This window comes from Octodon degus, unplaced genomic scaffold, assembly GCF_000260255.1.
Source record: "Octodon degus isolate 3935 unplaced genomic scaffold, OctDeg1.0 scaffold00013, whole genome shotgun sequence".
NCBI classification, from domain to species: Eukaryota; Metazoa; Chordata; class Mammalia; order Rodentia; family Octodontidae; genus Octodon; species Octodon degus.
The window spans coordinates 27,006,104-27,030,549 of record NW_004524589.1 but is presented as its reverse complement, the minus strand read 5'-3'; the positions used below and the strand labels follow the sequence as shown (position 1 = coordinate 27,030,549).

Sequence of the window (24,446 nt, the reverse complement as noted above, 5' to 3'; positions counted from 1 at the left end):
TCTAGGTTAAAGAGGATCTAATAGCACCTCCTACTCCTACTGTAGGTCAAAAAGTTATATTGTACAATAAAAGATGACAGGAGACATCATAAAACCAAAGGATTAGAAACTATCTAAAAATCTCAGTAATAAAGGATAATCTACAAAACTCTGGCTGATCTTCACAACATTCACTGTCATAATCAAGGGTCAACTGAAAATTTGATTTGATTTTCCTCATGTAAATAAGCTTTTGTCAAAGGAGGCATCATATTACCAAAAAGAAAGCCAACAATACCTTGCAATTAGTCAACTGAGGACATTAGCAATGTCAGTACCTCAAATCTACTGAGAAATTGATGCAGATTATAATTTTAGTACAGTTCAGTGTAGGCACATGAAATAAGGAAGCAATAGCAATCCAGAAGGAAAAAATAAAAATTAGGGAAGAAAGGTCTGTAATTTTCTTGTAAATTAAATAGATAAGAGGCCTGTCCAGGATTCTAATATGTAATTATTTAATTAAATCTAAAAATAACAGATCTTTGATCTAAAAGATCAGAAAAATTTTAAGAATCCTATGCTAGTATCAGAGCCAGCACATATTTGATTTGGTTATACTTCTACATTATAATATTACATATAAAAGTATATGTCACTTAGTTCCTCATGCAAAAATTTTATTTGCATTCAATTAAATTTGGAGCTTTATAAAAACAAATTATGTAATTTTTAAATATATCATCTGTGGAACATAATTTTGCAGACATAAAATTCACCAATTGTTAACAACAATACTTAAATGTAGCCATTATAACCTATGACCACCAAAGTAATGCCTTCCGTATAGTTAATATACTTCCTTCAGGATCTAGACTCTAAATCTTTGACCTGCAGCCTACATGCACTTAGAACTTTAGAGGCTACAGGAACACACTGCTGCTTACATTTGTAGCTGTGAGGCATAATTTCCCTCAGAAAACCTTTGCTAAATATTTATTAGCCATATTCATTGACAAAAAATAACCCTTTTGATTATCTGATCCCAGCCAGGAATATTCAACCTACTGGCATACAACAGTGACAAAACTGAACAAAACTTCCCAGAGAATACATTAAGAAGCATGCCTACAGCACCACACTTGACCTTCTTTCAATATCTACTCTAGTGACCCCATAGGCATAGTACACTGATATTAGCCCCCAAATTATGTCCACCTCCTAGTCCAAGGCATCTAGAAGTGTTTCTTGATGGCTACTTGACAGGGATTAGAATTTTTTTTCAGATGTGATTATGCCAAAGATCTCTTTTTAAGAGAATAAAAAATAGTTTAAAAATATAAGGTAATATTCAATCATATGTCTAATCTTACATTACTATGTGTTAATTTAAGCAGCAGATTTGATGATAAAAAGATAATATATCAACAAAAATTGTTAATCAACTATTCTTGTTTTGAAAATCTGTAACATGTACACTGTGGTATATTACCTGTTTCTGTCTTTGTTTCTGGTTTTTGTTCTTGTTTGTGTTTTTACTTTTCAAAATAAAATAAAATTATGTTCATATTTTGGAGGAGTATTGGGGACTGAACTCAAGACCTTGCACTTGCCAAGCATGTGCTTATGTCACTGGGCCACTTTCCCAGCCCCAGAACAAAATTACATTTAAAAACGCACTAGAAATGATACAGAATCTAGCTAAAAACAGTGATAGCAATTCAAAAATGGTTGCATATTGATGGAGAGATTCTTTTTTATTTTTTAATATACTCTAAACAGAATCATAAGCATGCACATAAGAGTGGTAGAGGGTGATATTATACACTAAACACCTAACACACACAAACACATACACACATACACACACACACACACACACACACACACACACACACACAAAAAGGACTGAGAGAAGGTGGAGTGAATCAGCGACAGCACAAGGAATGACAGCAACTTCCAGAAGCTTAAATCCCCAAAATGGATGCTCCCTTACAGACCTCAGAAGACCTCTTGCCCTGCTGACACCACGATTTCAACACTGACTTTGGACTTCTGAACTCCAAAATTGTGAGAGAAAAAGTTCCTAATTGCTTTTGTCATGCAGCTTGTGGCTTGTTACAGCCACACAAAAAAATAGTAGTTTTCAATACAAATCTTAAATATTAATAAGAAACATGATAAAATCTGGTTCTTCAGTTGGCGTTTCATAAAGGGGAAGAAGAAACAATGTTATTTTATCTTTCTCATCCGGAAAAACCAAAAGGAAATATGATTTATGTTAGCAACAGGTTAAATGTGCTCCTCTGAAAGTGTCCAGTGTTCAAACTTCTCTACATGTAAATGAAAAACTCCAATTAATAACATAGTGTATAAAGATGAATGACTTGAATAGTTTATGTCATATTTACACATTGACAAAGGCATTCAGCAGATTATTAAGATTAGTGAAGATGATAATTATATTTGTGGTGGGTTTGCTTGTGAATTGAACATTGACATCAAAAGAAAAGTCATCCTAATTTGTAAGTTTCCCTTGTAATACAAGAGATTTACAATAAATTTCTCAACATATGAGGCTATCAGTTTTCTCCTGAGACAGTAGAATGTTTAAAGCACTTAAAATATTGAAAGAGTTGATATTACAAAAGGCGTATTTTGGATATTGGTGGTAGTTACTAATATTTAGCTAGAAAAATAAAGAACATAAATTTTGCAATATACTTGTGTATCATTGATGCATATAAGAATGCTTTCCTTTAAACTTTTTAAATAGGAAAGTTTCAATATGATTAAGTCTGGATTAATATTGTCATGGTCCAATTTCTTTCCAAAATGATAAATTTGCAATGTTTAAATTCTTCTTAGGCATTGTGCATATGTGTGTGCGTGTGTGTGGATGAGTGTGTTTGTGCATGTATTTATGTGCAATTGTGTTATTTACTCTAAATGCCTTTTGGTTATATATCAACAAAGTCAAATAAGAGAAAAGATATGTCCATCAAGCAAAAATATGAATCATTCATTTGATCTGAGTTTATCTGAAGGAAAATAAGTTAGGTTAACTTTTCTTTTGATGTCAAAAGCAATTATTTACAATTCGGTAGATTACTTTGAATATTGATATAGAAATTGTATTTCAAGATGACTTTGCATTCTGACCTAAGCATAAGAAAAAAAGAAATTGACCACATACAGTACCTAAATTGCATTTTGAGGATAAGAAGGGAACATTCTGAATTCATAAATACCCCTTCCTTAACTATACAATAAACACATTTCTATAAAAAGAATGAATGTTATTGGAATGCTGTTGCTAGGATGAATTTTTTCCAAACTGGTGTTTATTATCAAAAATGATTTATGACAAGTGCTCAGTCAGAATAAATGTAGTGACCACTGCAGGAGGCATTGCCTTGTGTGACTCTACAAAGAGGCTTCTTTCTTTCATTAACTTCAACTTCTGGTTGCTATGGCACCTGGTGACAACCATAACTTTTGGAAATTACCACCATCTGCCCACGCCCCCTCTAAAGCTACATACAGGCCTACTGAAGCAAGCACTATGGCACGCAAAAGCCCCAGAAGCAGCCTCACTGGTCTGTCTTCCTCTTACATTTTTAAAATATAAGTATCTAAATACATAATATTCAAACTGAAGAATGGTTTTTATAAAAGAAAGATAGTCTTTTCTGAGAAAACTTATGTTTCCAGGCAAGATAAATCCAATGTCCAACTACAGATAGTAAAAAAAGTAAAGTGGCCCAAAACAAATCAGTGGATATTTATGAATTAATCAAAATTAATCATTGTTCCTTTCACAGGGCAAACTTTGAAGGCAAATTTGCATCTTTTTAATTTTTTTACATGTAATAACTACTATCAATTCAAATATATAGTTCAATATTCACAAGTAAGCTACAATTCAAATTTTACAGTTGAAATTTAGCAGGACTGTTATTTGCATTTTATTATATATTTTGAGGTTTCCTTATTATTGCTAGTTTAAAAATATCAAATTGTGTCTTTTAAAGGTCTTCTTATAACTATAGGCTTTTAGAAATTTTTTTTTAATTCAACCTTGCAGGTTAAAAACTTGGTGGAAATATTAGTAAAATAGTGTGCTTATTTTCAAAATATATAACATATCTTTTTCTATAGAAAGAAATATGTATTTTCATAGAGTTCAAAAAAACAAACTTGATTTTCTTCATCTTAGGAAGAAAACAGTGACTGTATGTTTTTGAAGGAAAGTAGAAAATACAAAGAAAACCATAAAATCACAGGATATAACGTCTATGTAGTTATGTCTAATGTCATTCCTCCAATACAGAAAACACTTTCTGAGAGAATGATATCACAGTTCATGAGATCTGTAAGAATTTTCATTACTAGGGCTGAGAATAAAGTTCAGTGGCACAAGTGCTTGTCCAGAAAGCACAAAATATTGAGTCTGATTCCTGGTACCAAAGGGGAAAAAAAACCAAAATAGTTTTGTATAACTATTAGATGTCTAATCAACAAGATAGTGAATAAGATGTCCCTTGTGTAGGGAGGCATTATTATGAATTTCCTAAAAATCTAAATTTCTCTATCTTGAAAATTCTTACATAGAAGTTAAAATGAGGGCTTAGGATACAGCTCAGTGGTACAGCACCTGCCTGATAGGCATGAGGTCCTAAGTTTGACTCTCATTACTGAAAAATAAAAAGGGAAAATTACATCGAATACGTTAAAATAGCTTCATTCAAGTGAAACAGCTGTATTCTGTTAACCTCAAATGTTTGCACCATTCTCTAAAAGTCTTAGTATAATGTTTGAAAAGCTTGACAGAAGTACTGTTTTCTGAATTCAATACATTAGAAAGAATAAAGACACAAAACAGGTCTGAGGAGATGGCATGGCATTTGAAGCATATAAAATGATGCTACTTTAGAATAACTGACCAATGCAAGTGTAGCTGAAACTATCTCCAGTGTCTATTTACTCAGAAAAGTGGATAACATATTTCAGCAAGATTTTTAAAGTAACCTAATATTTTCATTTGTGATTTTCAAACATGAATTTGCTCCCTTTAAAAACTTTATTCCAAAGTTAATTGCTGATATTAATTTTATGAGGAGTTGCTGCATTTAGATTTTGATGACACCGTCTTAGCTCCTTCTTGATATGATTTATACACTTAATCTTAAAAAACTGAATATTGAAAGACAATTTAGAACCATCTCTTCCCTATTTTAATATGAATATAATCTAAAATATTTTCCCTTAAGATAACTTGATTAAGTAACATTTGATAATCAAAACAAGCTTATCAAATGCAAAATAGCTATTAACATGGCCATTAAAAAATTCAAAACACAGTTCACTTTAATTATGTAAAAGATTCAGAACTCTCTCCTTTCAATGATTAAAAAAATAATTTTAAAAATATTTTCATGTGTGACACAAAAGATTTTCTCATGTAGTATCCAAAACTAAAAATTTTTAAATTTGAAATATCATGATTTAATTAAACATATACAATCAAAGCTTATAAAATTGTGTCAATTTATTTCACAAATTCCCAATTTTGAATTGGAACTTTAGATAATAGGATTGAATAATTTGAAACAAATGTATAGCTTAACAATTGAAGAATATACCTAATTTGGAATTGGGTCATTTTAGTCATTCATTTCATTATTCTATATCTCAAATTTTCATCCATGAAATTAACATAGCAGTTCACATTTGAAATTTTTCAATTATTCACTACTAAGACTGTGGTGTATTGATGAAAAAAATTATAAGATACATCATGTGAACAATGATCTTGAAACTCAGCTCAATTAATATTTGATAAATACTCACTGAAGTGAATATAATCTTCAGATATTGACACAAAAATAAAGATGTGTTAGAAACACTAATGGAAGAAATGTTCACATTTGGACTGTGAAATCAGATGATCCGTGGTTGTAATAGAATGTAGAAAAATGCAAGGTTACAAAGAAAATGATAATAATGATATGAGAAGCCAGATATAAACTGTCTTTCTTTTCACTTGCCAACTTTCCATTGTATCAATTGTATTGTGTATCATATGGCATTTCCAGTTTATATTTAGCTCCTCAACAAGTTTCCATGAGAGTAAGAATTAATATAAATATTATGTTACATAATAACATCATTATTCGAATTTACCCATGAATCTGTCTCATTTCTTGATACAGACTGGAAGTAATCAAATATGTATAAGTAAACAAAAGAATTAATGAACACAGGCAGGTAGCAGGAATCAAATGAGTTATTTTTTCCTGCAGTGCACATACAGTGCTTTATAGTGTGGTCATTGTGTGATCATGTGATTTTCCTTCAACGGGCTGTAATGGAAATTTATTTGAGGAAAAACAGGTATTTCTATCTCACATGACTATTGCCTTTTCTCTGGGTGCATTCCTCTCTTGTGAGTTCTCAAGGGATAAGAATTAAGGTTGGAATTCTGAGACCTAAGTCTGCATAACCAGCCCTGGAGCTGCCAGCTGTCTGACCTTGAGAAGGCCATATCACTGATGCTTACCAAACATGTACGCTTTAAAGAGAAAATGGATAATAACTTGCTTTCTGATGTTGTGGTAGGATTAATTAAAATGACTTCTAATACTGTGTTCAATTAAGCATCTTGCATTTTATTTTCAATAAAGCAACGATGATAATCACAATACAGCTCTGGAATAAACTGTCACCAGTACCATTGTTTTAAGAGGTGGAAAATATAACTGATGCATGGAAACATGAATGCAACAACAGATACGCATAAATCCTATGCTATTGGCTGAGTTTTAATATTTTTGGTATAAATAAGTAGCACTCTTACCTGTTGGTGGAATTATTCCAGGAGACATGAGGCCAGGGACAGAATGTGGCATGATATGCGAGTTCTCTGGGGAGGTGACACTCTGGGTCCTCTTAGGAGGCCTTCCAGGTCTAGAACTGAAACAAACAAACAAAAATTTTACAATTAAGCTGTTGTCTTACACATCATTTCAAAGTTGTTTCAAGTGGTAACATGGACTGTAAATAAATTTGTTTCAAGGACGGTTGCTTTTGCAGTTAGATGTAATAGACTTCCATCACTAATTAGATTACATGCTGAATTCATTTTCCTCATTGAAGATCAGCCACTCCTGATGCATAATTCATAGCCTGCACCTCGTTACCTGCTTCTTCATATTAATATCTATACACAGTTTGAATTGCCTCGTTTGCATATGCTAAAGTTCTGCATGCAGCCTTCAGCACGAAAATTATGCACTAACTTGTAATAATTATTACAGTCAGCCTGCTATTGATTTATGAGACTTTTAAAAACCAAATATGTGTAGTACTTGTAATGAATGATATTTTAAGGTTCTTCAGGAAATTAAAAGGCAATGGCTGCCTAAGGAAATGTTCTGCTTGTTTGATTTAATACTACAGTTAGCTGGGAGGTGGAATGAAAGAGTGATTCAGACCTATAGCACATTTTTCGATGATATGTTTTATTACTCCGCACTGCTAGCCTGATATCTAGATGATAAATGACAATACATATCTAATGTGTGAAAAGGTCTTCCAATTTCTTTATTTTTTGTCATTTAAAAGATAAGTCAAGTTATCATTTAACCCTTATTCTATTTAAGCAAATAACTCCACTAAGTTGCCTTACTTCTAATATATAAAATAAATTGGGACTATTTCTAGGACAATTTTGAAAAACTGCCAATATTGCATCTTACATATATTTTTTGGATAAATAGTAGTGTTGTACCAAATGATCGTATTTCATAATACTTGCCTTTTAAGTAGCGTTTACAAAAGAGTCTTCTAAATTATAAAAGTAGAAAAAAGAAGAAAGAAGTATTCACTATCTTTACTTGAAAATAATGTCAATAATATATCAGTAATTTTTGAAACATCCCTACCACTATATTTCCACTCTGGAGCTCTGTGTTATAAATGTGCCTTTTTGAAGTGACCTCTCATCATTTATTTAGTCAATATGTACACAGATATATCACAGCTGTCAGATACATCCTCCAGAAGGATGAAGGATTTCCATGTTTGCTTCAGCTAAGATCCTTTGCCTTATCAGAGGATTCCAGAGCCTATCTCTTTTAGTTTATGTAAGTAACATATGTGGTCATTGAATAAAGCCTACTAAGCACCTGCTGTTTTCAACGCACTACTCTGTGGCTGCCAATTTGGGTGAATGAACACTTAAGTCTTCAGGATCTCATAGTTTTGCCAAAGGGAAAGAATGTGGTGCATCGAAACTCATGAGGCAAACTGTAGTGTGCAAATCTCATATGAAATCTGCAGTGTGTAGACTGACTGAAACTTAGGCAGGATGTGGATACATCCATATTTGGGGAAGGGAGATGGCAGTGGAAACTTTAGAAGAAAATTCAGAGGCTGAAACTGATGTGGTTAAAGTAAAGTAGAAAAATACATTTCAGTGGGGATATAAGAAAGGAATGAAAGCCTGGAAATGTGTAAGCATATACAGAGTATCTCAAATGAAATGAAACAAGAAGCAGGAAGGACAGAGATTGAATGGGCACACTTATTGCGTAGGGCTAGATTCTCCAGGATTTAGGAAGGGAAGAAGATTGTTCTGAAATTCTTGAGTGTTTCATTAGTCAATATGGATATTTCCTTGCTTAAACTGAAATATCGGTCTAGCTACTTATTCTACATTATTGTTCTCCTTCAGTTGGGTTTTTAATTCTTATTATTTACTTGGAATCAATCAGCAGCCCTCTGATAATCTCTATTCTTCCTGAGTGATCTCTTTTATTGTCATCACTGAGATACTAAGACTAGTGGCTGTCTATACATTTACAGTCCAGATCTTCCTCTTGGGACTCAGACAGATTGATGCCTCTTACTAGACATTGCTGCTTAGACATTCTGTAATAATCTAAGACTCAGCTTGTCCAAATCTGAAATCAGCATCTGCCCCATTAAAACCTATCCCTCTTTCCCTGTTTCAGCAAAATGGCACCTACTTAACTAAGACAAAAATCCAGGCTTAAGCAGTCTCTTTTCCCTCCCTCCTGCATTTAAATATCATCCCTGTGAACACATTTCTTTAATCTACTCTCCTTTCTATGTCCCCTTCATATAGGTCAGTCCCTCATTTCTTTCTTTCTTTTTTTCTGTATTTAGGACAGAATCTACAGGGTTTAACAGGGTCTCGCTATGTATGTAGATTGGACTCATAGTGAGTCTCCTGTTTTCAGCTTCCCAAGTGCTGGGATTATAGGTGTTTGCCGCCATGCCCAGTCTCAGTCCCTGTCTCAGCATGCCCCAGGGGTGGGGCCTGCACAGCATCCCAGAGATTGATCCTCAGCCCATGTACCTCTTTCATTATTTGAAGCACTATTAGAGATTTCCAAAGTCTTCCAACATCTTTATACAAATTTGTCCAATTCTAGTGCTTGGAGTCCAGAATGTAGACAATTCTGTACTGATTCAAGGATTTTCCCTAATTGCAAATTTGACCAATATTTTACATCTGATTAATTAATAGTTTTTATTTTCTTTAAATTCGTACTCTGGCATGAACCAAGCTCTCTAAAGGAGCCCAGACCTAATTCTCCAATTTCAAGTTTTTATTCTTTAATTTATCACTTATGTTTTGCCCTTTTAAATTTTTTTTAACAATGTTCGGAGTTACTTTGTTCTCCCACTACAGCATTTATAATGGTTGTCTCCTTTTCAAATACTTCTACATCAAAGTATCCTCGTCCCCATCTTGACTAAGTGAATGGCAATCCTTCTTCTTACCAACCACGTCAAGTTCTGGTGCTCTTGTGAAACACCATGATGAATACGCAGTGGACAGCTCTCTGGTGGCTGCACAGCGATTGCAGTAATTTGCTTATCTATTCTGCTTTAATGTTACATGCCAGGAGGTGCATAAAATATGCATGTGTCTCTTTAAACTTAGGATCTGGCTCACTATATTTATTTAAATAAATATGAAACAGTCCATGAAGCCATTTCATCCAAATTCTTCAAACATCCTATTTTATCATTTTAAGTGATTCGAAAAACTACCAGGATAGAAAAAAAAAGTAAGACACAAAGTTTGGAAATTTGAAGCTAAATATAATGGCAAATATACTTCTCAACCCCAACCCCATGGTGGTGGGGGGGAAGAAAGGTTTCAGGAGATCTCCAGTAAGATGTCATAGAGGAAGTGGAAAAGGAATCATGAAGTTAAAATACTTGAATTTTTAGCTCTTTAATTTTGAAAGAAAATGAAACTGTTCAGGGGGTTTCACTATTCAAGCCACAGGAGTTGTCCTAACAGCTTTTCCTCTGGAAGCAGAAGTTAGGCTACTAAGTAGGGACACTTTAGCTCATGCTGTGATTAGAATAGAGCCCGTGGGTTCCTTTCATCACAGATATCTCTTGCTCAATCTATCACCTTGCTTCAAATTCCACCAATAGAGATTTATTGCTTTCAGAGTTGAAGCTTAAAGTTCTTTCAAACCCTTCTATTAAAATGCAAATGCCCTAGGTGGTGGTAAAAACCTAAAGTTATCAACTAACATCCTACAGGGGATTACTTTACATTTGGGTGAGAGTGCTGTTTTGAGAGCCGTGCAAAGAATGGGAGGAAGGAACTAAAGGAAATATTCAGAAAGACAAGTCAGGCCATTTACCTTCTTCCTAACAAGATTTCTGGGATTTCTCACTAAAGTGATATACCATTTCTTAGTTTAGAGGAGCTAAGAAATCTTAGTAAAGTTTTTCCCCTTGCTTCATTATGGTCCCCTACTGAAAGGTGCCCCATTTTACCCTAATTGAAATCTTGGTCACTCACTAATAGGGAATCTCTAACTTCCACAAGGTGATAGTAAAGATAACTATAAAACAGTGGAAAATTTACATTTCTGTGTGAGCTTTAGGGAATATCAAAACAAACCAAAACAAAAAACACTGTATTTGATGTTGTATCAAAAGCCCATATTTTGTTGCCTGGGCATATCTAATTATAATACTTGTTCAACTAATTCATTAGAAGGTATAACCTTAATTGAGTTGTCCATATTTTCTGAGCACTATAAGATTTTAGAACGCTTGATATACTTTGCTAGAAATCAGTTATTACTGGAAATCTAAATGAAAACTTAAGCAAGGAAGTGTTTAAGTTTCAGCAAAACCATTTCTTTTCTTTTTTTGTTTTTTGTTTTTTGTTTTTTGTTTTTTAAGAACTGGGGATTGAACTCAGGCCCTTGTGCTTGCCAGGCATTTCTGTTGGAATGTACAATGGCCTCCATGGTTGTCACACTTAAGCCAGCTTTCACTACAAACAGTGACCACATTCCATCCCAGAGGATCAGGGAAAGTGGAACTTTATAATAAAAAGACCTCACTTAAATGATTAATTAGAATGACAATATAGCTTAAGACTTTCAAAAAATGCTTCAGCTTCACACATTAGCTACAGTGCAGCCTTTCATATTTTCAATAATTTCCAAAGAGTTTTAGAGATGTCCACAGACATTTAAGTACACCCATCCCTGCAGATCTGAATAAAGTTTTGCTTTATAGACAGATCATCCCAAGTGATCTTCTGTCATTAGTTTACGTCATTCAATCTTCTACTAATTTCTGTATCTCTCTCCAATGACTGATATGGTTGACCAACACTTTCTAATTTCATTATTAATTTAATTTACACTAGAAGAAAAACTCAACTTTTAAGAGGATGGTGATATAAGTTAATAAGGAGATAAATGCATTAAAAGATAAGGATGCATTGAAACTGAGGGAGGGATTTTTCAGCATTCTAACTTCTCCAAAGAGAATTTTCTAATGTGTTGAACAGTTTTTGAGAAATTCCAGGGGCCAGGGAGATGGCTCAGTAGAATGAGCACTTGCGTGGCAAGCGCAAGGGCCTGAGTTCAATCCTCGGTTCCACAAAAGAGAGAGAGAGAGAGAGAGAGAGAGAGAGAGAGAGAGAGAGAGAGAAATTCCATTCAATTCTCCTTCAAAGTTTAGGCAGAGAAACAAGAAAAAGCTAGAAAAAAAAATGTGATGGCTATAAAAAGAAAAATGAGACCAGGCATGGTGGTGCATGCCTATAATCCCAGCACTTGAGAGGCTGAAAACAGGAGAATCAATATGAGTGTGATCTATGTAGTAAACCCCTATAGACTCTGTGCTAAATACATAAAATTATAAAAAGGAAAGAAAGAAAAATGTGAGAGTCGTTGCCCATAGGAAAGTTTAAATCCAAAACTACCTGTTTGCAGAAAGGAAAGAAAGGCTTCATTTAACTTTTTCCATTCATTCATTTATCCAAGAAAAAACAAAATACCGTGTGTAACCACTGTGCTAGGCATTAGGGGTGGAAGAACATAGACAGGAGCCCTTCTCGGAGGAGCAAGATAAAATTCAGTAGCATTCTGGGTAACAGCATAGCAGAAGATTTCATGGGAGCAAATGAACACTGTGATGAGTCCTGGGTCACAAACAAGCATTGAGGAAATAAAGAAACTCACTTCCCTAATCTGTAAGAATGTATCTGTGCTATTTGAATGCTACTACATTCCTCTGGCTGGGATGGACAAATTTGGGATCCTCCTGCCTCAGCTTCCAGGAATGATGGGATTACAGGCTTTCACCACTTTGCCTCAAACAGATGGCTTTTCAGTGACGAAAATAGACAGTGCCCCAAGGCAGGCATGTGAAAACATCTCCAAGGGACACCTGCAGAGCAACTGAGCACAAAGCACTGTGTCCTGTCACCTATTTCAATGGTACATAATTAATAGATAACTTGGACAAATAAACAAAACGTTCTGTGGAAAAACACCCCTTAGTAAAAGGGCATATGCTCAAACTCTTGAGAAATGCCAGGTCAAACCTATCAAACATATGTACGTTTTGTGGAAGAATCTGATAAATTCTCAAAACTTTTAGTATTTTGTTTTGGAGGTCAATTTTTCAGAGCTTTCCTATGGTAACATACATTACAACTCTCTAAGAATCAACTTTTATTAAAATGAGCTCACCAAAGAGCCTATTATTTCTAGGGAGTTTGTTTATTTAGAGACTAGTACTCAAAATGAATGCATCCTCCCCAGCAGTATGACTTAATTTAAAATTATGAGAATAACTTTTCTCCAAACATCATTGAACTATGTTCCATGTGCTTATGACACAGGGAAATTGCCACATGAGAATTATTCTCCAGGGAACAGAGAAGCACCAATTCACATATTCTACTAGATGACAGAACATAAGGGTTTTTTACACTTCTATCCCTGTAGTGACTAATAGACCCTGAGGATTTTTGTTAAAATTATCTGTAAATATCATTGCATACTTGATTAACCAACTTCTGTGATTTAAATTGAATACAGGACAATATTAGAAATAATTGCTTCTAAATGGAAGACTTACAAAGAATGTAGTCATCTAACTAGAAATATTTTGACTCTCAAGTCAAAGAAATGCATGAGTTGATAATTACCCAAACTACAAGGCTTACATTAATAAACTGAAATCATCACTAATGAAAAAATAAATAGAAACTGAAATTAGCTCCTCTGCTGAGGAGAGATTTATTATACACCCCAACCCCACACCTCACAGGCTTATATAGGCCTGAAGTAGTATAGGAAAACTATGCAACACAAACCTGTCTGCAAAGTAAAAGAGAAAATATCTGAAGTTTTTTGTCAGTTAAAGCTACTATTTAATGAAGAAAAAGTAACCCCAAAATGAGAAATAAATGTATTGGACTGTAGTCAGGAATCATGAGGGCCAAAATCTGTAATCCCAGCATTCTGGGGGGCTGACACAAAAGGATTTTCAAGCTCAAATCCAGCCTGGAAAATATGGTGACCAGGCAAGGCCTTCTGCATAAATAATTACATACATGCATGCATACATATATACATACATGTAATTTTTTTAAAAGAGATGAGCATGTTGCTCCATTGTAAAACACTGAGCTACTGTCTTAATGCAAGTGAGCCACTTCCAAGCATTTGTGTTAACAATTAATGATAGCCTAAAACACTGGTATGTCTTTTTTAAAGATTATGTACTTGGGATAATATAGCCTTTAAAACTCTTTCTTTAGAATCTGTAAAAGAAGATTAAATCAAAAAAATTCTTTAAAATCCATTAAGTATATTGTTCATGTTAACCTTGGAATTAATATAATGAAGTTATATTTATTTAAAACCTTTTCACTTGATTCACATATTTCTTAAATTTAACCTTTAATAAATCCCAACCTTGATAACGTTCTTTCCTCCATTTGCATCAATGGTAATGACCTCTTGAAAGTGCACCAAGTGATTTATGAGTAAAAATCTATTCCATGGATATTGTATAATGCTAACAATAACTTAATGTCATTTAAAAATTTAATTAAAGAGTCATGAAAATATAATACATTTACTTTTACCTGTCTGTAGCATACAGTATATTCCCACATACATTTTTCTGCCCAGAGTTCATAGTGTCTCCAAAATCATTTAGTGAACGGTTTATCTAGAGAGCTAAATATTGTAAACTTTTCAATCACCTTATAATTTTCTTCATTTCTCATAAATTTTCCAGAACAAAAATGAGTCTGCCTATAACAAAGGCTTCTATATAAAGGCTTAATAGAATTTTGTGAAGGACAAATTCTTAAATAATCAAAATCAATTCTAAATAATTTCTTAAAGTTTAAGAAAAGGAAATGTAAGTTGCATTTTCTCTCAATCATTTCCATGCTTCAAACCATATAGTTTAAAATTTACATTTATATTAAAAGATATATCAGCATTCAGGAGGCTAGGCATGAAGATAACTGAGATTTCAAGGCTGGTCTGGGCTACATAAAAGAGTTCAAGGCCTGCCTGCACTACATAGTGTGCCCTGCCCTTCTCTCAAAACAAACAAATACAAAATTACATAATCTGACTAACATATGTAGCATCTAAACCAATCATTTACAAAATTTATGGACTCCATAGTCACAAAGAAAATTCCTTTCTATGTAATTTCTCAGTTTGAATTTCAAATGACTAGATCCTCTTACCAACACTGTTGCCTGTATTTTGTTTGCACCAAAAGACCATCCTAGCCTTTTATTTCAATGGGACCTGTGAGACCCGGTTCATAACTATCTAGTGGTTGTGACTTATGATCATTCTGATTCTGTAGATCAGTTTTAATTTGGTCCAATAAATAAAAGATTGTTTCTATTGTAAAATAAAAACAGTATCAAAGTCTCCTTTGAAGTATATGACATTTCTAGCATGCAGAAGGCCCTTTTCCTAAACATTCCCATATTCTTTAAACAGTAGATAAAAATAATAAAAAAATTGGAGCTATGTTACATTGTCTAATTACAAGTACCTTACAAAGTTCATGATGTGCTCTTGTGTAATACTGAGAATAAATCTTTGTGGTTAATACTATGTTTATCCGTATTTCACTGATGAAGACATTGAGGCACCACAAAAGAAAATAACTTATTAGGCATCCAACAAACACAAAACAAAGTCAGATTGTGACACTGGAAACCAAGTCCTAGGCACCACGCCATGACGCCATAGTAGCATATGTGTTTGTTAACTTAGTCAGCAAACATAACAAACCGGGTGACCTGTCTGACTTTAAAATGAATATTGGAAATATCAGTAAGTTGCTCTCCTAGACTTTTAGAAGCTCACGTCTATTTTGGGAAAATAGACAGCGAATGACTAGATGACATCTGCATGAGTCATATGGGGACACCACTGGGGGATGTTTCTAGACAGCAGAAGTTCAGTACTATAAAAGAACAGGTGCTAAGGAAAAAAACATATACTGAGCCACACTCACCTCATCTGCACATTTCTGTGAGGAAGTTTCAAATGCCTCAAAGACATGATTCATTCATTTTTAAGCCTACCACATGATCACTCTTTAATACTTTCTCTCCTTATTATGTTTCTATTTGTGACATTGAGGAATGTCTTACACATGAAATAGAAAACTAGTATTTCTCAAACACCTATAGGATATTCTAAGTTGTTTACTTATTTTTAATGTGTTTTTGTTGATACCTTCTTAGAATATACAAAAGACCATAATTTGGTACTACATAACCAATTTCATAGATGATTTTTAACCTAACCAATAAATAAACTTTTTTTCAATATTTCACTGTAGGAGGGTTATGTATCTTTAACAAGAAAGTTGACCAATTACTCTGCTGAGCTTAATTAGATTTTTCTGTATTTATGGTATCAATCAAAACCATGTTACCTTATTTCTTGATCTTCAGGGGAATATATTTGTAAAGTTACAACACAATGACATTAAGGAGGGGAAAATATAAAAGCACGCATGAATCTTTTTGTATTAAAGCAATCACAATGATAAATGCACAATAATTAAGTCTGAATATAAACACCAATTTGATATAAATGTCTCCACATAAAAATCAGAAGAGTAGAAACAATAGTTATGTTTGTATTAAACGATTAATCCACACAGATGTGGCTTCCAGTGACAGTTATAGAAGAAACCTATTAAATCAGAACTCAGAAAACCTTGTCTTCTTCCTTCAGAATGCATAGACAAGATGGCCACCCCCACCTGAAGCACATGATTTCACCCTCCGCTGACAAGTTGGTTGCATACCATCTCCAAAGAAAATACACAAAGCTAATTTGTTTGAGAAGCCTATTAGAAAACAAATTTCATTTCCCTCCTGTGTGTAACACATAGAAAGCTGTCAAGAAATATAATCTTGAAATACAGAGATTCAGGTACTAGCTCAAAAATTTGGGACCCGCCCTCAAATTATTGCTACTTCCATGAGCACTGTAGGCCTAAGAACCAAGGAAACAACAGCATTAAAACACCAGACGGTATGCTGTTTTCAGCATGTATTGATTTAATAACATGCTAATTCATTAGTTAGCATGGATGTTACATAAACATCAGTTACTATTCATATGATTTAAATTAATTGAATTGTACTTAATAATTTACAGAAGTGTTTAATGAATGAACTTTTAATGCTAATATTAGATATTACAATACATTATGATATAAACTTCCTGTATCACAGATTTTGTAAAGACACTGACAATTGTCTTTTGATCTTTGAATAGACATTGCTACATCATGGATTTTTGTTTTCCCCAGAATAGTAGAAAGAAGTTACTGGTAAAATCCCCAAAATTATGCTGACTCAAATTTTTTTGTGTCCCTCACTCCTCCCTCTCGTTTTTTTCCCTTCCTTCCTTCCTTCCTTCCTTCCTTCCTTCCTTCCTTCCCTTTTTCTTTTCTTCATTTTTCTTTCCTTTCTTCCTTTCTGTCTGAACCATATTCTAAAATCTAAAAAACACAGTATGGCTTTAATTGATGAAAGTACAATACTGATTATCGATATGACATATTTATACACAACAGTGATTTTTTGAGTACTTTATGTGTATTTTTCATTTAACTTCAAAAAATGTGTGAGATGGAGTATCATTTTCATTTTAAAACTTTGGGTACTGAGGCAAAGCGGTGTTAAGTGTAGTGCTAACGTATAAAAGAATGGAGTCCCTTATCATTATTTCAAGTACACAGACTGTTTCTTGACTGAACTTCATGCTAAACATTACATTAGGGAGAATTCTGGGGCAAACTGTAGTTGTTACATTTTTATTTTTTCAACAGAAGATAGAATTCCATACTACAGTCAATTTATTTGTCTACTGCATATCAGTATACTTTCTAATATTGAAAAAGTCTGCATTAATCTTAATCTTATTCCATACACTAGATAGAACACACCAGCTGCAAGTGTGTTCTCTTCTCCTACATGGTTAGTGCATCCAGACTTGTGCATTCAGGTAGCCACTGGAACTAAAGACAGAAGGCCTTAGTACTATGAAAAAGACAGCACAACACAACCTCTTTCCAAAGGTAGAATATAGAATTACGTCACTACTAACCATGTGATTTCAAAAGGAAAAACTAAAGAATAATTTTAGATAATATAAGGAAGGGGAAGACACTTGTCATGTAACATAAGTATGACTCAAATAAAAGAATGAAGGCAAGATCAAAGTGTCACAGTCCAGGGACTCATTGAGGAAAAACTGTGGAGTGCACTGGGACTGCCAGGTGTGTTAGGTCCTCAGAGCCAAAGATTCATTTGTATAGCATAAGTGAAACCCTTGTAGAGTAGGTATGTTTCTTATGCATACTTTGATATCATCTATAATACAAGGCCTTTCAGATAATAGACTATATTTCTTGTGAAACCCTTCGAACTCTGTAGTACAAAGGGCAGCAAATCATGTGTGTTTCTTAGAGACAACTAATTAAAGCAATAAGGATGAGCTTGGTAACCACAGGTGTCATTATAAAACAGGAGGCAGATATTGAGTAAGTGGAATGAAGTCTTCAAAGAAAGAGAAGATATAAATTGTTATGACATCTGGAAGAGATAGTATACAGTACAGCACCTCACAGTTTTGTAGGTTTTCAAGATGTTACCATGAAGTTTAATTTAGCTATTATTGTCAGGATTGAGATCAAAAATCATAAACTCTGTCTTAATTTGCTATGAAAACTTTGTCATGATGAATACTTTGGCATGTATTATATGACTGAACAGTCACAATAATTCTATGACATAGTTGCTGTCAATATGCACATTTTGCAGATGAATGGAATGGCCCTTGGTGAGAAAATAAGTACTTGAATCGACTATAGTCTGCCACAGTTGGGAGACTGAAAGCAATCAATTCTCACTGAGTACAAGTGTGTACTGAAGGGCCAAGATAATCATGAAAATGCTTCAGCCTTCCAGAAATTGGTATCAAAATTAAATAACAGTATCAGAAAGATGTTTGGAGTTTACTTTTAAGGTTAAATTTCTACTCTAAATCTCTGAATATATTTACTTTGAACATGCTACTTTTATTCCCCTGAACCTAGCATGGCCTTCAGGAAGCTATCCCCATACCTCACCCCACCGCATCACCGTACAAAGTTACACTGGCTCTGCCGAGAGCTCGCCTCTCTCACCTACTTCACATTTACTTATTTATTAATAAGTTTCTCTTCTTGCCAGCTCCAGGATGGAAGGGATTTAAAATGTTCTGTGGACTGGTATGTCTTCGGCATGTGAAAAACTGTTTGGCACAAAGTAAGAGCCCAATAAATATCTATTAAATTAAAAACTAAATGAATAGTCAAAACAAAGGAATGGGTGCTCATTGCTGATCTATGGCCATCTGAATCTACACTGTCTTAGTAATTATTTAAGTACCTGGAAGCCTGGGACTATAACATGTCAAAGTGCTTTGTTTGGTGCCAATTTGATAATGATGATAAAGTGGAAGGCCCCTGCACTATTGCCTCCTTTGCAGTCTCCTTACCACTGACTGAATACTTTTGATTGGTCTTGGCTCTTCAAAATGATGTGGTTGCAAAAAGAATGTGCTATAAATGTTTAACTTGGGACAATCTATAGAGTTTGAAATAGTCAACCAACATATTCCCTCCCAAATCTGCATACTTTTGAACTAAGTTTGGAAAGGTAGACACATGTCCTTAAAATTTTAATTCACACCTACACAAGAGAGTATAGGTTTGTAATCATTTGACTTAAGCTTCTGGGTTATCAGAAAGAAAAAAAAACCTTTATTGTTGGAGTAAAACCAGACAATTATTATAAATTGTCACGGATTCTTTCCGATATGCATATGTATAGGGGAAAGCCCTAGGACATTGCACCTGACACTACTGGAAGGCTCTATCACTGAATAGTGGACTTTGACCAATTAGCAGCTGTGGTTTGGATGAATGGCCCCTAATGGTTCTCGTTACAGTGTGGACCTCCAAGGTGATGCTCTTCTGGAGTGGTAGAAGCTTTGGGGGGTGTTGCCCAGTGGGAAGCCCTTAGAATCGTGGATACTAACTGTTATGATTTGGGCCTAGATGTCCCCTCATGCAGTCATGGAGCAGGCTTCTAGAGGTTTTGCTTGATTCATGGTCCAGTGCAAGGATTATGGGTGTGAGTGCTACATCCGCCCTAGAGCAGGTATCTTGCATACAATATAAAGGAAAGACAAAAGCTTGTGGTTGCTCCTCCATTTTTGCTCTCCTTGTTGTTTTTGCTGATTTCCACCACCACAAATGGCTGCCCTCCTCCATGTGCCGCTCTGCAATGGAGCCAGCTGAGTATGCAGTGAAACCTCACAAACTGGGAGCTACATAAGCCTGTTATTATTATTTTTTTTTAATTTTGGGTGTCAGGTATTTTGTCTCAGCAATGAGAGAGAAAGTAACCAAGACACTGATGTCTCTTTCTCTGCTGATGCCCGGTTCCTGAGCTGAGCGATTGTCTCTCTGATGCCCTCTCATCCCAGTGCCATGCCTAACCATGTGGACTAACTGAATTTAAACTGGAACTTCCAGAACGTTATATTAAAATAACCTTTTTTCTTTATAGGATGGTTGAATTGCCTCTGGTATCTTGTTGTGGTGAAGGAGAGCTTACACATTAGCTGTTAGAAAAGCTGAGCTAGCTGCTCATCTTATATACTAAAAAATATAGAATGAGTAATTCCATGTTTCAAAATTAGAAATGACTGCAAGCATAATTTTTACAAATTTATAAAAAACTGAAAGAAAATGATCCTAGGGGTAAAAGAGAACTTTAAAGGCATGACATTAATGTCAGAAAATATTAGCAAATGATTAGCACATTATCTACATATAAATTTAAGACATTTTTAGGGAAATGAGTATTACAAAAGTTAAAAATTAAGAAAATTGTGTTAGGCAAAACAAGTCTATGACCATACCACCCTGAACACACCAGATCTCACCTAATCAGGCAAAACAAGATTATTTCTCTGGGGGCCAGGCAGATAGCTCAGTAGAATAAGTGCTTCCCTGGCAAGTGCAAGAGCCTAAGTTCAATTCCTGCTTCCACAAAAAAAGAAAAAGATTATTTCGCTGAGTTGAGGGAAAATGAAGAATCAAAATTTTATAGAAAATGAGCATAAATAAAAAATTACACAAATATGCCTAATTAATAAACATATTAAAATATGTATAACCTCATTAATAAACAAGGAATGAAAAACTAAATGAAACCAGGCATGGTAACGCACACCTGTAATCCCAGCCCTTGGGAGGCTGAGGTAGGAGGAGTGCCATGAGTTCAAGGGCAGCCTGGGTGACACAGTGAGTTCTGATTGGGTTAGAAGCAAATTGCGTAGATGCAGGAGGGGATTTCATTTTAGAAACATAGAATAAGCAAACTCAGAAATAAATTCTGCCTATCTGAATACTGGAAGTGCACCATCTGGACTTCATTGATTAAAATGTATAACTTGCCTCTTTGCCTGCCTTCTCCAAATTGAAAAACTCTGGAAAAGTTTAGGGCCCAAAAGTACTACATGTAAAGAAAAGCTAGAATTGCAAAAAAGTGCTTTTGCCCCAACATTATGTCAAATACTGAAAGAAAAAAAAACATGATAAAAACTAAATGTCGACATGAAGACCACACTTCCTACATAAAAGCATTCTTGCCTTCACTGACACATTGTGGCACTAAGATAATTTTTCAACTTTATTTCATTTTTTGTAAATAGTGAGCCTAACATTTTGAAAAAATATTTTTTCATTTTTCCAAACACAAGTCTTGCTTCTTAGAGATACATAGTGAGTTTTATTAAATCCCAAGGCATCCTGTTTCAGTGACAAAGCGTAGTGCATCTCCTATAAAACATGATATCTTCAAAACAACAGCTCTGTCCTCTTCACTAGGTTCGTCCATAGGATTTACTTTACCTAGCATGGGGGGTATGTGAGTAGTTTATTAACAAACCCTCAGAGTAGCACGCTGTCAATCTGAAGAAGATTTAAAAAGACAGTGATAGAATCTTCTTGTAGAAGATGTTCTGAATTAGTCCAAATAATTTTTCTACTTTTGAACTTTCACAAAACACTTCAAAAGGCTTGAAGAGACACTGGAAGAGACTCCTCAAATGCATGTCCACAACATTCATAGGCACGAATTGCCAAAAACTAAAACTTGTCTTATTAGGTCTCCCATCTGAATTTTACTAGTATACAAGTAAAACTGCAGGAAGGTGGATCAAAACATGGGAAAAGAAAGAGCAAAGAAAATAAAATTGGTCTTTATGGGGCTGTGAAGATAGCTCAGTAGAATAAGCGCTTACCTGGCAAGCTCAAGGGCCTGAGTTCAATCCCCAATTTCACCAAAAAAAATTGGCTTTGCTGTGAAGGGCAGGCTGAAGAATGTTAAGAAAATAAGCCACCTTAAATTACTTGGTTACCTGAATACGTGCCATGTCTACGTTAGCACATGAGCACCAACGCGCAAACATACTATAATACTCTAATAATTTGGAGAAGAGGATGGCCTCACCTTTACTGTCTTGGGCATGGCCAACTTTATATGCACATCAAAAAGTAATGCAGTCTAATGTTTCCAAATTGGTTGCAACCCTCATTTCATCTTAGCTTTTAATTGTTAAAGAGAAATTCAGAGTAAATTAGCTTTAAATAGTTGAATGCAAAGTCCTCAGACTTTAAGCATAGGAAATTATTTCTTAGGAACATTTCTGACTTATCAGTTTAAATACATAGGACTGGAATTTGGCTTCAAATTGAAGATTAGATTTGTTACAATATCTTTATTAATTTTATCTGAAAACTTTTAATAGATATTCATAATCTACAGAACAAATATGTATTCATGTAGATACAAAATATACTAAAAACTCAAATGATATGCAAGATGGCAGTGCTACTTACTACTTATTTGAATAGATTTTTCATAAATAGTTATATATCTATATGAAATCTTTAAAAATTAAATCTTATTAAATACTATTATCCTGTAAGACAATGCCTGTAATATTTAAATGTATGGGTCTGATTTATCTCACTTGCCATCACTGTCTCAACATAAAAAAGACAGAGCAACGTAAGAGTTGTAAGGCAAGAAGCATGGAGCTAGCCATTCTCCAAGGTGAAAAGAATCAAGAGATAGAGGAGAGGGGAGAGCAGGAAGTGGGCACGACAGAAGGAGCCTAGTGTTTGCTGTGGCACGCACCAGCTCCACGCGAGGAATGCAAACAGGTTGCACTGCCAATGTAAACAATAAAGGTGGGGGACCAAGGAGAGGGGAGGAGAAGAAAGGAAAGGAAATGGGTGGAAAAAAGGAATGAAGCTGTGTGATGTCCATGCACCAGGTCCACACAAGGAATGTGAACACTGGGCATTACATTCATGCAGTAATACACTAAGATTAAAAAAAAAAATCCTAAAGGGCTAGCAAGATAGCTCAGCAGACTAAGTGCCTGCTTTGGCAAGTGAAGGGACAAGGGTTTGATCCCCAGTCCTGCATGCTACACTGGCCCTGCCCCAGGGGATTGCTGAGCTGGCTGAGTCCAGGCTTGGTGGTGCACGCCTGCAATCCCAGTGCTGGGGAGGCTGAAAGCAGGAAAATCACTACAAGTGAGTCCAAGCTGCATAGTGAGACCCTGCACCAAATATATAAATGAAAAATAATTCAGAAAATATTTTAGATGAAGGCCTGTTTAGACTTGAGATTTTGTAATTTGAAATAGTGTTTGATGACCATCAAATTTATGATTCATAGCTATAATTTTAGGTGAAACTATGTGCCAAAATTTAACACTTTAGTCACATTGCTTCCCTACTGATAATGTAATCATTCTTATCCTATGAGAATACACTTTGTATTTGGTGACTTCTTGTTCAAATATGTAAGTGGAAAGTACTAAACATCAAACTTGAAATCCAAAAAGATCAAGTTAATTGACATGATATAGTTAAAGATAACAATGAGGATTTCAAGAGAAATGTAAGCTATATAATACAATGTCGGAGTAGAAATAAATATAAGGTTTCTGTGAAGCAGAAAGAAATGAACATCAGAAGAGATATTCCATGAGACAAAGAAGTGTGTGTGTGTGTGTGTGTGTGTGTGTTTGTGTGTGTGTGTGTCTGTCTGTCTATGTATAGAAACACAATAGAAAATTAAAGAAAAGAATAGAACTACTATATGACATAGCAATCCCAATAATGGGTATGTTTTCAAAGAAAATAGACCTTGCATGTTGAAGAGACCTCAGTACTCCCAAGTTAGCTATAACATTGTTACAATAGCTAAGAAAAGAATCTAGCTAGGTGTTCATTAAAGAGGAATAGGTAAAGACAACATGGCATATACATAATGGAGTACTATCCAGCCACAAAAATGAAGTCAATTCATTTGTCATATGTATTGAGCCACAGATTGTTAAGCGCCATTTCAGAAATGAGCCTGGCAACAAATTCTTGTTTAAGCAAAGTAAATTCTTACAGCACCATAGTAAACTTTAATCTTCATGTCAAAGTCAAAAATCTAAGCGCTGGCCACC

At 34.6% G+C, this 24,446-nt stretch overlaps 1 protein-coding gene across 1 annotated transcript in view; it reads right to left on the bottom strand.

Annotated features, from left to right (window-relative positions):
- Positions 1-24,446, bottom strand: part of Dach1 (dachshund family transcription factor 1) — a 427,351-nt gene that overhangs the window by 243,170 nt on the left and 159,735 nt on the right. Inside the window, 1 exon segment of the mRNA XM_004626295.3 lies at positions 6,839-6,954. Coding sequence (XP_004626352.2) covers positions 6,839-6,954 — 116 coding nt within the window.